This window comes from Phyllostomus discolor, chromosome 3 (assembly GCF_004126475.2).
Source record: "Phyllostomus discolor isolate MPI-MPIP mPhyDis1 chromosome 3, mPhyDis1.pri.v3, whole genome shotgun sequence".
NCBI classification, from domain to species: domain Eukaryota; kingdom Metazoa; phylum Chordata; class Mammalia; order Chiroptera; family Phyllostomidae; genus Phyllostomus; species Phyllostomus discolor.
Window position 1 is genome coordinate 105,733,664 of NC_040905.2, and position 12,559 is coordinate 105,746,222.

Genomic DNA, 12,559 nt, shown 5'->3' on the forward strand with positions numbered 1-12,559 from the left:
GCTCAGTAAACAGCCAACTGAGCTGAATGTACAGCTCCTGTTACCCCATGAAGACAAAGGCCCCTCAGTGGAAGGAGTGACTCCAGCATGAAGCTCCCCTCCTACGTTCTACAAAGCCCATGGGGTTCCCAGGACCCAAGGCCTCTCTGCTGGTGACCATAAGTCACTGTCACCAAGGCTACTATTTTCTGAGCCCCTACTCTGAGGAGGCATTTTACACATGTTTTCTCTATTTGAGGCACAATCCCTACTAGGTGGGGGTAGATATGGCCCCATCTTACAGATATGGAGACTAAGACCAGAGAAGTGGAGTCTCCTGCCCAAGGCCACCCAGCTAAGGAGTGGTGAAGCCCCCTTCTCAGCCTGGCCTGCCCAGCCCTAGATGTTGACCTCCAAGGACCATCCAGAGGCCAGTGCTGCCTAAGCCTGGAGCCCCTTCCCCGAGTTGTTCTGTCTCTAAGACCAGGGACCAGAGATGGGGCTGCCCCTCACAGCTCTGCTCCCTAACCCCCTACTGGGCCAAGACCAGCAGAAGGGAAGTTGCATCAGGATCCCAGTGGCCATTTGCAGTGGTAATAGTGTCAGGGGAGAAGTTCAGTGTCTCCTGAAAGTCTCTGATCCCAAGAATTCCCCATAGCCCTTATTAAAAGCAGATTCCCAGGTCCTGGCAATTGGAAGCCTGAAATGGGACCCTGGAATCTGCCATTTCAACCAGCAGCCTCAAGTGAATCCCTGGCAACCGGTTTCAGAGCCAATGGTGAATTCCCTGCAGAAGCCTTGAGCTGTCTGCCCACATCCCAGATTCTGCAGAGACCCTGCAGAAGGCCGTCACATGTAAATGCCGGGAGGGGGCTTTCTCCAGGGAGGGAATGCCGAACCTCCCAGGTCTGGCCCCACAATCTGCATCCTCAGCCTATGCCCCCAGGAGGACAGGCTGGGATTTGGGGAGAGTGGCATGATCCTGTGTTTTGGGGTGACTTCCACGTGCTTGGAGCTGTGGCTGTTTTTGAAGGCACCTCCAACCTGATGGCTGACAATGATAGTTTGTCCCTAAATGGGGTTTCTAAAGGGGTTTTCCTACCTCCTTACCCCCTTGGGGAATCTCTGAGCCCCAACTTAACAGATACTAACAGCTGGTGACTCTCAGGGTAGGAGGAAAAGCCCCTAAATGTTCTGCAATGGCTTTTCACCTCTACCTGCCCTCCTCCCGAAACCTTTCCCAGGTACCCGGGGCCCAGCCTCTCAGTGTGACATTCTTTTTTGTTGATTTGTTTGACATTTTTCTTTTTTATTTTAATTGTTGTTCAAGTACAGTTTTCTGTCTTTTACTCCCATCCCAGTTCACCCCCCTCTGCCCTCTCCACCTCCCTCCCATTCCTCCCCCGCCCCCGCCCCAGTTCTTGTTCATGTGTCCTTTATACTTGTTCCTGTAAACCCTCCTCCTTTTCCCCTGAAATTCCCTCCCTTCTCCCCTCTGGTCCCTGTCAGTGTGACATCTTTATGTGCCTGGAGCCAGCTGTGGTCTGGAAGAGCCAACAGGCCTTTCTAGGAAACCAGGCTTTGGTGGTTGAGATCCTTACAAGTTCAAAGGGTGATCCAGGGGCCAGCAGCCTCAGCATCACCTGAGAGCTTGTTAGAGCTGCAGCATCTGGGCCCCAGCCAGACCCTTTGGCCCCTAAAGATGACATTCTGTCCCCAGTAGAAAGCACCCTCCCTCCACACGTACCTGGCAGGTCTTTTGTGGGATCAGTTTAGGCAATGAAGAGACAACCCACGCAGGGATTAGGAGGCAGCTCTGCTTCCTCCTCCTCTTCCTGGGCACATCCCAGGGCAATCTCCCCTGTGGGGGCCAGTGGTGGTTGTATATGTCAGAAGCTTGTGGACAAGAAACCCTTCTCTGGGTCACCAGGGGTGGGGGACAGGCCCCTATTGCCTCTGGCAGGAGGGCAAAAGGCAGGACTAGGGACCTTGGCATCTAGGACCCTGACCCTGGGTGGGAGGTCAGGAGAGGGGGAGGGCAGAAGGAAGGGGAAGTCACCTTGTCCTGGGCCAGGAAAGATTTTCAGGTGGCAAGCCTTCTTTTCTGGGAGATACCTGGAAGGACTTTACATCCAGGAACACTGCTATTACCACCAATAATAGTTACTTTGTGTTCAGTATGTGTCTGGCACCTGGCCGCATGCAGCTGTCACCGTGGTCAGCGAATGATTCCCAAACTGTGGCTACAGCAGAGTCACCTGTTAAAAGGCAGATTGCAGGGCCTTACCCCAGACTTCTGACCCTCCAGGGTCAGGCCTGGAAATCTGCGTTTAGTAAGGGCCCTGGGAAATTCTCGGGTTCAGAGACTTTTGGGAAACACCCACCTTTTCCAAACCCTGAATGAGGCTGTTCAACACTGACACTCACTCGTTCATTCGTTCGTTCGCTAGGTCATTCTGCATTTATGGAACATCACCTCGTTCACTGATCTGCCCCTTGTGTTGCTCCCAGGATCACAGTTCAAGGTCCCCAATCGTCCTCTCCCTGACACCGCTCCTCCTACGCTATCTCTGCACTATGAGATCCCGCTTTTTCTCTCCTCGGTCCGGCCCCGGGAGAGTCCCAGGGACCTGAGACCCTTCATGCCCCGCCCCCTCCAGGGCCCTGGCGCCCACCTCCCCACCCCGCGACTGCGCTCTGGGCCTGGTGCGCCCCGCCCCCACAGGAGACCTGCGCGGAGGCCGCACTGCGGGCTGCAGGCTCTGACCCCGCCAGGTCTGCAGCCAGTGGCTCTCGGGCGTCGCAACCCCTTCGCTGCGAGAGGTGGAGCCGGAGCGTGAGGTCTGGGCTCCAGCTGGGCCCAAAGGGAGGATGAAGCAGGTAGGGCCGCGGGGATGCTGTGCGTGGAAGGATGTTGGTGAGGATAGGAGGAGCCTAGTGGAGCGCTAGGAGAAACCGGGAGGAGGAGGGATAGGCGAGTCCGGGGCCTGGGCTGGACTCCAGATGGGCATGAGGGTGGAGAAGGCCAGGAATCACAGACGCAGGGGAGGGGCCCTGCCTCCAGGGAGGGTGGGGGTGGAGCTGTGCTCAGCCGGCAGGTCTGCAATTCACCTTTCGTGTCCCCACTCCCAGGCCCTGGTGGACGATACTGAGGATGTGTCCTTGGACTTCGGCAACGAGGAGGAGCTGGCCTTTCGGAAAGCCAAGATCAGGTATGTTTGGACTGGCTTTGGGCAAGCATCCCCCCCCAAAAGCTGCAAATTCATTCATTTACGTTCATTCACTCACTCACTCATTTATTCATTCACAATGTATTGAGCACCTAGTGTGTGACAGGCATCGGCTATTGACACACCTTGGACCGATTCAGACAAAGTCCCTCCCTTCCTGGATCCTGCAGTCTGGGGGACGGGGGAGGGGAGGAGAACACACTGAATAGGCAAGCAAAGATGTTAAGATAATTACTGCCTGTGAGAAGAGTTGGGAGAAAATCTACAGGGTGATGAGAGGGAAAGTAACAGGGCAAGGCCACCTGCCTTAGCGCAGTCAGGGAGGGCATCTCTGAAGAGGTGACATTTGAGCTGAGACCTGAATGATGAGAAGCAGCCAGTCTTGGGACACCTGGGAGGAAGGGTTCCGTGTGGAAGGAACAGCAGGTGCAAAGATCCTAAGACTCTGCTGGAAGGTCAGAGAAAAGCCTCTATGTCTGGAGGATGGCTGGAGAGGATAAAGGGGTTGGCAGGAGGCTGGAGAGGTGGGCAGGAGCTTGAATTTTTAGTCTAACCCCTGCTCCAGTCCTAGCCAGACAGACGTAGTGTCCTAGGTCAAATCACTTGCCTGCCTGAGACCTTCAGCATCACAGAAAATGGCAGGAATAAGGTGAGTAAAATAAATGAGATTGCTGATGACCCAGACAGCCGCTACATCTGGAAACGCACAGCTCAGTCACACTCACCCTCCTGTTTCCGCCCCATCGCTCCTTCCAGCCATCGGAGCCAGCAGGCTTGGGGGCCTGGCAGCTACATGGCATTCTTTTAAATCCTCCAATCCAAACCCAATAGTGGAATAGGACAGTATTAGTTTTCTAGGGCCACTGTAACAAACTATCCTAAACTTGTTGACTAAAACAACAGAAATATATTCTCTCACGATTCTGGAGGCCAGAGGTCCAAAATCAATTTCACTAGGCTGAAACCAAGGTGTGTTGGCAGGGCCACACTCCCTCTGGAGCCTCTAGGGGGAAATCTGCCCTTCGTCTTTTGCAGATTCTGGCAGCTGCTGGCTTGGGGTCCCTTCCACCCTCAAGGCCAGCAGTGTGGCATCTTCCAATCTCTCTCTGCTCCATTCTCACGTTGCCTTTTTCCTCTCTGTGTCAAATCTCCCTCTGCCTTCCTCTTATAGTGCTACTTGTGGTTATATTTAAGGCCCAGCAGTTTGATCTGGGATAACCTTCCCATCTCAAGAGCCTTAATCACATCAGCAAAGCTCCTTTCATTGTATGTGGTAACACTCACAGGTTCCTGTGTATTTGGTGTGGGGACATTATTCAGTCTACTTCATTATTCAGTATACAGTGTCTAAGGAAAAACACTGTAAAAGGACTGGGGTCCTGGAGAAAGAATCTTACACAGTATCTAAACTCATTGTATGTTCAGTCTTGATTGAGCACCTCCTGTCTGCCTGGCTCTGGGCTGGTGGCTGGGGATATGTGGTGTAAGGACACACCCCCTGCCTTTGTGGAGTTGCCCAGTGCAGAGCAGAGATGGTTAACCTCGACACTGCTGACGTTCTGGGCCAGGTACTTCTCAGTATGGGGGTGGTCCTGTGCATTGTAGGATGTTTAGCAGTGTCCCTGGCCTGTACTCACCAGATGCCAGTAGTACCCCACCCATGATGTCTCCAGACACTGCCAAATGTCCCTAGGAGGCAAACTTGCCCCCAGTTGAAAACCACTGGTGTGGGGATACAGGGTGTAGGTGTGCCCATGACTGTGGCGACTCAGTGTTTCCATGCTTGGGCATCATTTTCCTGGTCAGGGGAAGGAGTGACAGCTGAGCTGAGACCTGCAGGACGGTTACGAATTAGCTAAGCAGGGAAGGAGTGAGGGTGTCCGATGCAAAGGCTTAGAAGTAAGGTGAGTTTAGGGAGTTGAGAGTGTGGTTCACTAGGGACTAGTCTGGACAGAGCCTGGGGCCGCACCCTGAAGGGGTTATAAGTGAAGTTGTGGAGGTGCGATGTCCACTAGCCCTTCCTATGAGGATGGGAATATACTATCTGTGTTGTCTAATATGGTGTCCGCCAGCCACACATGGCTGCTGAGCCATTGCTTTGTGGCTGGTGTGACCAAGGAACAAAAATTTGGACATCCAATTTTAATTTAAATAACAACACGTGGCTGCCATATTGGACAGTGCAGTCCTAGAGCTGGGATTTGTTCAGGGCAGTGGCATCCAAACCTCACGTAGCTCTGACTGAAGAGGATACCTACACACAGGGCGGCAACACAGCATCTTCGTCTCATTGGGACACGCAGCCACGTCCCCCACACATACGAGTATTCCTGCTGCCCTGTCTCCTACACGGGCCATGTGGGGCTCCCAGAGGCAAAAGCAAGTGTTGTGATGCACTCTGCCCAGAAGCCTAGAAGTTTCAGCCTCTTATTTCCTGCAAACCTTTCTATGATTCTGTTCACCGAGATCCACGGCCTGCTTGCCAGCTCACAGTTCCCTGACCCAGGGGCTGTTCCACCCAGGTCACTCCCAGGCAAGTCTGATGTTAACCCTTTATTAACAGTGTCCTTGAACAAGTCAGGGTGCCTTCCCGATCCCCCATGCTCTCATTTGTAAAATGGGGAGGATGTTAGTTCCATCACAGGGCTGCATATAGAGGAGTAAATCAAGTGACAAACATATGTAACAAAGGCTAGTGGGACCCCGGTAACTCATGCAGGTAACTTCACAAACGCTAGCTGTCTTCTGACCCCAAGTGGGGCTTCTGTGTCCTCTCTGTGGCAGGACTGGGGCAGAGGCAGGTCCTCAGCTGGATCAGGATGTTGCATTGGGGTTGTCCTTGGAGCTGGAGACTGTCCCTCCGGTGGAAAGTTACGTTTATGCTTTCAAGGCACTGTCTCCACAAAATTCATTTGGACCCAAACGTCACGGGTTTCAGTGGATTCTCACCCAAAGTAGGATGGTCTTGTCTTGCCTCAGACGAATTTTTTGGACCTGGTTTGGGTCTCTGTTGTCAGGGCCGGTTTGTCTGCAGGGTTTGGTCAGTGTTGGTCCTCATTCAGCCCAGGGGGTGTCAGATGAGAAGACGCCACAGGGAGTCACGTGTTAGTGGGGACCAGGCCCCAAGGCAAAAACTACATGAAATCAAAACTTCCCTTGCAAATCTCTAGCTACCCTGTCAAGTAGAACAACATTTTATCTTTCAGGTAGTCTTTCACTGTCCATTCATCTTCCCACGTTGGATACAAAAGCTGTTCCTCAAAGTGAGCTGCAAATGAATTTCTTGGCTGTGTTTTAGGGGAAGTTATAGTGAATGAAAAACAATAATAGCAAACACTTCCGTAGTACTTACTATATACAGGCACTATTCTAGGTGTTTCACTTATAATAATTCATTTACTCTGTATTACAAAACTGTGAGGTTGACACTGATTTTTATCAGTTTCAAGATTAAAGGAATTGGGGAAAAGAGTTGAGTGACTTGCAGAACATTGCACAGATTTTGAGTGGCAGGGTGGGGAGTTTCGCGCTGGGGCCTGCATCTTGCATTACACTGAGTGCAGTCAGGTAGGCAGCCCTCAGGGATGAGCTCTGCCGTGGGAGCAGCGTTTCCAGGGCTTCAGTCTGCCAGCCCCCGCTACCTAGAGCAGGCTTTCTCAGCCTCTGCACTGTTGACATTTGGGGCTGGATAATTCTCTGCTGTGGGAGCTGTCCCGTGCACTGTAGGACTTTAGTGACATCCCTGGTCTCTGCCCACTAGATGCCAGTAGCAGTGCTCCCCCTGTTTCCCAAGGTGTGAGACTGCAGATGTTGCCAGATGTCTCCTAGGAGCAAAGTCGCCACATCCCTTAGATTATTCTCTGGCTCTCTGGGGTGTGGATTTGGAAAAGTTAAATTTGCATTTGAAGGAGCTCAGAGCATTCCTGACACCTCTGTGTTTGACACTGACCTGAGGGAAGCTGGTAGGGTGGGGGGCAAGGGAGAAGGGGCAAAGGCCATGGCATAGGCATCACTTTGGTGGCTGCACATTATTCTGAGAAATCAACACAGGCACATCTCTAATTGTTTCCCCTCCACACATGCAGACACACACATAGAGACACACATGCAGACATCATGCTCCAACACACTGAAGAGAAGGAGAATTTTAGTTTTCTTTGTTGTTATTCCAGGAGGTCTGTTTGTGCCAGTAAGCAAGGACCCTGTGCCCTCTGGGGTCCCCTTGTCCCCAGTGACTTTGGGGAACAAGTCACCCGGCCCCCTTCCACTCGAATATCTATTTAAAAAATGTAGAAATGCAACACATAAGCAGGTCTCACCAACATTGAGGAAGGTCCATGATTACCAAGGAAAATAACCCACAGAATCAGGGAACTAGACCAATTTCGGTTCTCTTTGATTAGGGCACGGAATTACATATTTTGAAATTAACTCCTTACATCTACAGTCACTTAACTTCCTCTTATTTATATTTTTTGTTAACATGAAATTGATTGCGTAAGGCGTCCCAACTTACTGAAGGGAGATTTCTGCTGAACTGTGATACACACAGTTCAAGGAAGCTGGTGACAGGAAGGGGACGGCGGTCAGGGTCCTTGATGTTTGATGCTGGACAGCTTGACTGCACGGACCTGGAGGAGTTAACTCGTTTATTTGTTCTAGGGTTGATGCTTCTGATGTGTGGGGCTGGGCACCCTTTGTTCCGAGGGCCGTCCTGTGCACTGTGGGGTGTTGGGCAGCATCCCCAGCCCCGGCCCAGTAGGTGTGAGTGGTGGCCCCGAGTTGTGACAACCAGCAGTGCTTGCAGACATTGCTGGGGAAGCTCCACATCAGCTCCCTTTTGAGAACCACTGGTTTATTCTTTGGTCCACTCATTTATTCATTAAATCAGCAAAAATGTTCAAGGAACTTTGTGTGCCAGACACTGTTCCAGGGGACACAGAGGTCCCTGCCCTCCTGGATCTGGCATTTTAATTAGGGGGAAGACAGTGATCATATAAGCAAATATCTAAACGAAGTAACATCAGAGGGTGGTAAGGGCCACACAGGGGAATGTGAGAAAAGGGGGCCCAGGGCCAGGGGCCTTCTTTAGATCATGGAGGGCTCCGAGGAGGCCTGAGGAGGTGCATTTGGACTGAAACCCAAATGTGAAGGAGGAGCCAGGCGTGGGAGTCCCGGCAGAGGACACGGCAAGTGCAAAGGCCCTACAGATCGTTGGAACCAGGCCAGGGTGCAGACAGTGGGGGAGTGGGAAGAAGAGACACAGAGATTTGTTAGGGAAAAGGATGTGGAAGGCTCTGAAGACTCCAGTGGGGAATTTGGAACTTTGTCTGCTTTTGATGGGCAATCTTTGTAGATGAGCAGGGGATGTGTATGATCTGGGTGACACTTGAGAAAGCTGCCCACGACCGCTGTGTGGACTGTAAGGCAAGAAAGGAGGCAGTGAGGGCTGTCAGGAGGCCAAGGAAGGGTAAAAGATGCTGGTGGCCCACACTGGCCAAATGCCAGGGATGCACGTGGGAACTTGGTTCACACTGACCTTTGTCTGAGTTCTGCCCACTGTAGGTCTGGGACTGCAGAGACTGGAGCTAGAGGGTGGAAGGCAGGGGCTCCTGGGTGCAGGTCTTGGGATCTGCATTCCCAGGAGATCCCAACTTCAGCAGCATCCCTAGGGACCTCCAACAAAGGAAGGCCCAAAACTTCAGGCTCTCTCTCTGGAAGATGCTGACTTGGTGGGTGTGGAGATGACTGTGGAAGGTTCCTGCTGTGTGATTCTGCTGTGTTCCCTCGGACTTGGAATATTTTTCTAGTTGTTCTGTTCTGGATATGTAAGGAATGCGCACGCTAGTGTGTGTGTGTGTGTTTCACTTTCATTGGGGTGGGAGCAGGTGCTGACACAAGGCCAGATATTCTGGCAATTCATGCCAATAACATTTAGCAAATGCAAACTTAATAAACACAACCTGGGATCCAAGGGGGAAAGCCCCGGGGCTAACCCTTTGCCAGGTCCAAGGAAATGCTCACAGGGGCTCAGCCTTGGGTGTTCCAAGGTCAATGACTCACCCCTCACTCATCACAAGAGTAAGGAGGCTTCCAGAATGACTCAGAAACAGCCACAAATGTGAATGGATCCTCACATTTTTTCTGCATGTCAATACAGATGTTTCTCTCGGCTGAATTTTAAAATACTTCAGAATAGAAATTGCAAAAAGACAGTCAGATGACTGACTGCAAGCCTGGCATCTTAAAAATTTTATTTCTTTTTAGAGAGAGGAGAAGGGAGGGGGAGAGAGTGGGAGAGAAAGATCGATGTGCGAGAGAAACACCAATCAGTCGCCTCTCACATGCCCCCAACGAGGGACTGGACCTACAACCCAGGCATGACCGGGAATCAAACCGGCAACCTTTCAGTTTGCAAGACGATGGCCATCCCACTGAGCCATACCAGTCAGGGCCCAGGGAGGCATTTGAAATATATGTGAATTTAAATCTAAAAATTGGAATGTGTCACATTATAAATGTGATTCACCACAGAGACAGAAGGCAGACTGGTGGTTGCCAAGAGCTGTGGGGAGGGAAAAACAGGGAGACACTGCCAGGTGGGTATGGGGTTTTACTCTGCACTGCGTTGTGGAATGGCATCGGGAAGTGCTGAATGCCACTGAATTGTTCACTTTAAAATGGTTCATTGTATGTGATGTGAATTTCACCTCCATAGATTTTTTTTGTTGTTTTACTTTTATTTATTTATTTATTTATTTTTTAAAGATATTTTTTAAGACTTTATTCATTTTTAGAGAGGGAAGGGAGGGAGAAAGAGAGAGAGAAACATCAATGTGCGCTTGCGGGGGGTCATGGCCTGCAACCCAGGCATGTACCCTGACTGGGATCGAACCTGCGACACTTTGGTTCGCAGCCTGCGCTCAATCCACTGAGCTATGCCAGCCAGGGCTATTTTACTTTTATTTTTTAACCTTTCTTTTTTTTAAGTAGTTTTGGGTTTGCAGCAAAATTAAGGGGAAGGTACAGAGATTTCTCATATACCTTCCTGCCCCCTCCAACACATGGTCTCCCCATTGTCATCCCCCGAAGGTGAAACATTTGCTACAGTTGACAAACTTACACTGACATGTCGTAGTCCATAGTTTACACTAAGGTTCGCTCTTGGTGTTGTATGTTCCTTGACTTTGGACAATAACGTGATTGCACCTACTGTTACAGTGTCAAATAGACATTTCCCTGCCCCTCAGATCCCCTGTGCCCCGCCCATTCACTCTCTTCTTGCTTCCCAGCCCCTGGCGACCACTGATCCACTGTCTCCATACTTTTGCCTTTTCTAGAATGTCATGTATTTGGAACGATATTGTATATATCCTTTTCAGATTGGCTTCTTTCACTTAGTAGCGTGCAGTTAAATCACTTTTTAAGAAATCTAGATTGCAGACTTTTTTTGAGAAGCCACTTGAGTTCGGAGGGTGAGCCCAGTTTTACTGTGGCGCCTCCCCCTCCTGGGTGAGCCCCACAACCCTTACCCACCCTGTTAACTCGTTTACCAGCCCAACTTGGCCCTGTAAGCACCTGAGTTTGCAGGCCCCCCGCCTCCACCTCTTAAAACAGTAAGGAGCAAATACTACTCCTTTGAGCATTTCTACACTTTCTAAGGGTGCGAGAGGCTTTGAGTTGGAATTCCTCTCTAATGCTGTGCTTTTCTGCCCAAGCCTCTGGAAGCTGCTGCCAGGTGACAGAGGGGCCTGTGGGGTGGGGGGCAGCCCCAGGGGTCAGGCTGGGTGTGGCCATCCGTGCCTGTCTACCCTGACCCCCGTGTTCCTGCTCATTCCCCAGCCTTTGTATACACCTTGCTCTCTGCTGCCTAAATTTGTCCCTTAGATATTAAAACATTTTTTAAAATTCATGTTTTTAATTGAAATATAATTTACATACCATAAAATGCACCCCTTTGAAGTAAAGGAACTTCAACTCGGTGATTTTCACTTAGCAGATTCAACCACCATCACTACCTAATTCCTGGACCTTTTAGTCACCGCCCCCCTCCCGCCCCCCAGAGAAACCCCATATCCTTTAGATCTGAACTCTTACGCAGCTAAGAAGCAGCCCCCACTCTGAGCCAGGTGCCTCTTCTCTCTGCACCCACAGCCCCGCATCTACCCCAGGCCTGATGACTAATTTGTGTCCACATCTTGGGTTTCTTACAATGTCAGTAAATAACTGGGAACCTCATAGATGCCCTGCCCAATTCCCATGCTGAAGGCTTGGCGACTGAAACAGCCGGCATGGACAGCTGGTGGGACTCTGCTCCGCTGTTCGTTCTGTGTAGTCAGTGGCCATGCCGTGACAATTGTTGGAAATTCTGATCATGATTCTTCCTACCCTATTAATGACACTTTTCACACTGAGTTGAAATTGCCCATGGGCTTCTCTGCCCCCCCCCCCCCACCCCCAACAACCAGACACTAGGGGTGTCCCTGAGGGCAGGGCCGGGTCCATCTTGTTCACTGCACTTGGCTCAGATCCAGCACGGTGCCGGGTAAATAGTATAGGTGCTTAGTTAAAATCACATATTTCTTAAATAACTTTGAAAATCACTTTAAGTCATTTATGTGTTGATAACAAATTTAGTTCTATGTCCTTAAACAGTGTAACTACAGTTTCCATTTCAGTACTGGTTACTTTGAGTACGAGATTCATTTGCCAATAATAAATATACATGCATGGCAATTACAAAACTCTGCCTTCAGTGTGATGGAGTTTTGGAAGTTGGACAATGATATTTTGAATCAATGTCCTTGTAAGGACTTAGAAAAAAACCTTTCTACTTTGAAATAATTTCAGACTTACCAGAAAATAGCAAGAATAGTACAAAGAACTGACACACCAATGGTTAACAACTTCTCGTGTGTGCGTGCATGTGTGTGTGTGTGTGTGTGTGTGTGTTTTCAGAAGTGTTGGAGGGTAAGTTGCACATCCGATGGTCCCTTACCCCTAGACAGTTCAGTGAGTGCTGTAAGAATAGCACATTTTCTCACATAAGTGGAATGCAATGACCGAGGCTGGGAAACTTGTCTATGGCCCATGTCCCAGTGCCCTTTTTACCCCCGTTCAGGGTCTGGTCCAGGCTTCCCACGGCATTTAGTCATTCTGGAACAGTTCTTGGCCTTTCTTCATCCTTCGTGATATGAACAGTTCTGGAGAGTAAAGGCCACCTATTTTGACCCATGTGCCTAAATTTGGGTCTGTCTGGTGTTTCTCACAATTAGATCCAGGTTATAAGTTCGGGCTGAAACGATATAGAAATGATGTTCTCTTCTAAAAGCACATCTGTTTTCAAGCTG

The 12,559-nt window shown here is 50.3% G+C and overlaps 1 protein-coding gene across 4 annotated transcripts in view; it reads left to right on the forward strand.

Moving 5' to 3' along the window:
• TVP23A (trans-golgi network vesicle protein 23 homolog A) overlaps window positions 1-12,559 on the forward strand; it is a 27,717-nt gene continuing 15,158 nt past the window's right edge. The window contains exons 1-2 of one of the 4 annotated variants that reach the window (XM_036020935.1): window positions 1-409; window positions 3,112-3,191. In XM_036020935.1, the coding sequence (XP_035876828.1) occupies window positions 383-409; window positions 3,112-3,191 (107 nt within the window). In that variant the 5' untranslated portion in view covers window positions 1-382. Of the gene's footprint in view, window positions 410-2,623; window positions 2,860-3,111; window positions 3,192-12,559 lie in introns of those variants that run through there. The other 3 variants (XM_036020933.1, XM_036020932.1, XM_028516352.2) reach the window with 3 other exon arrangements.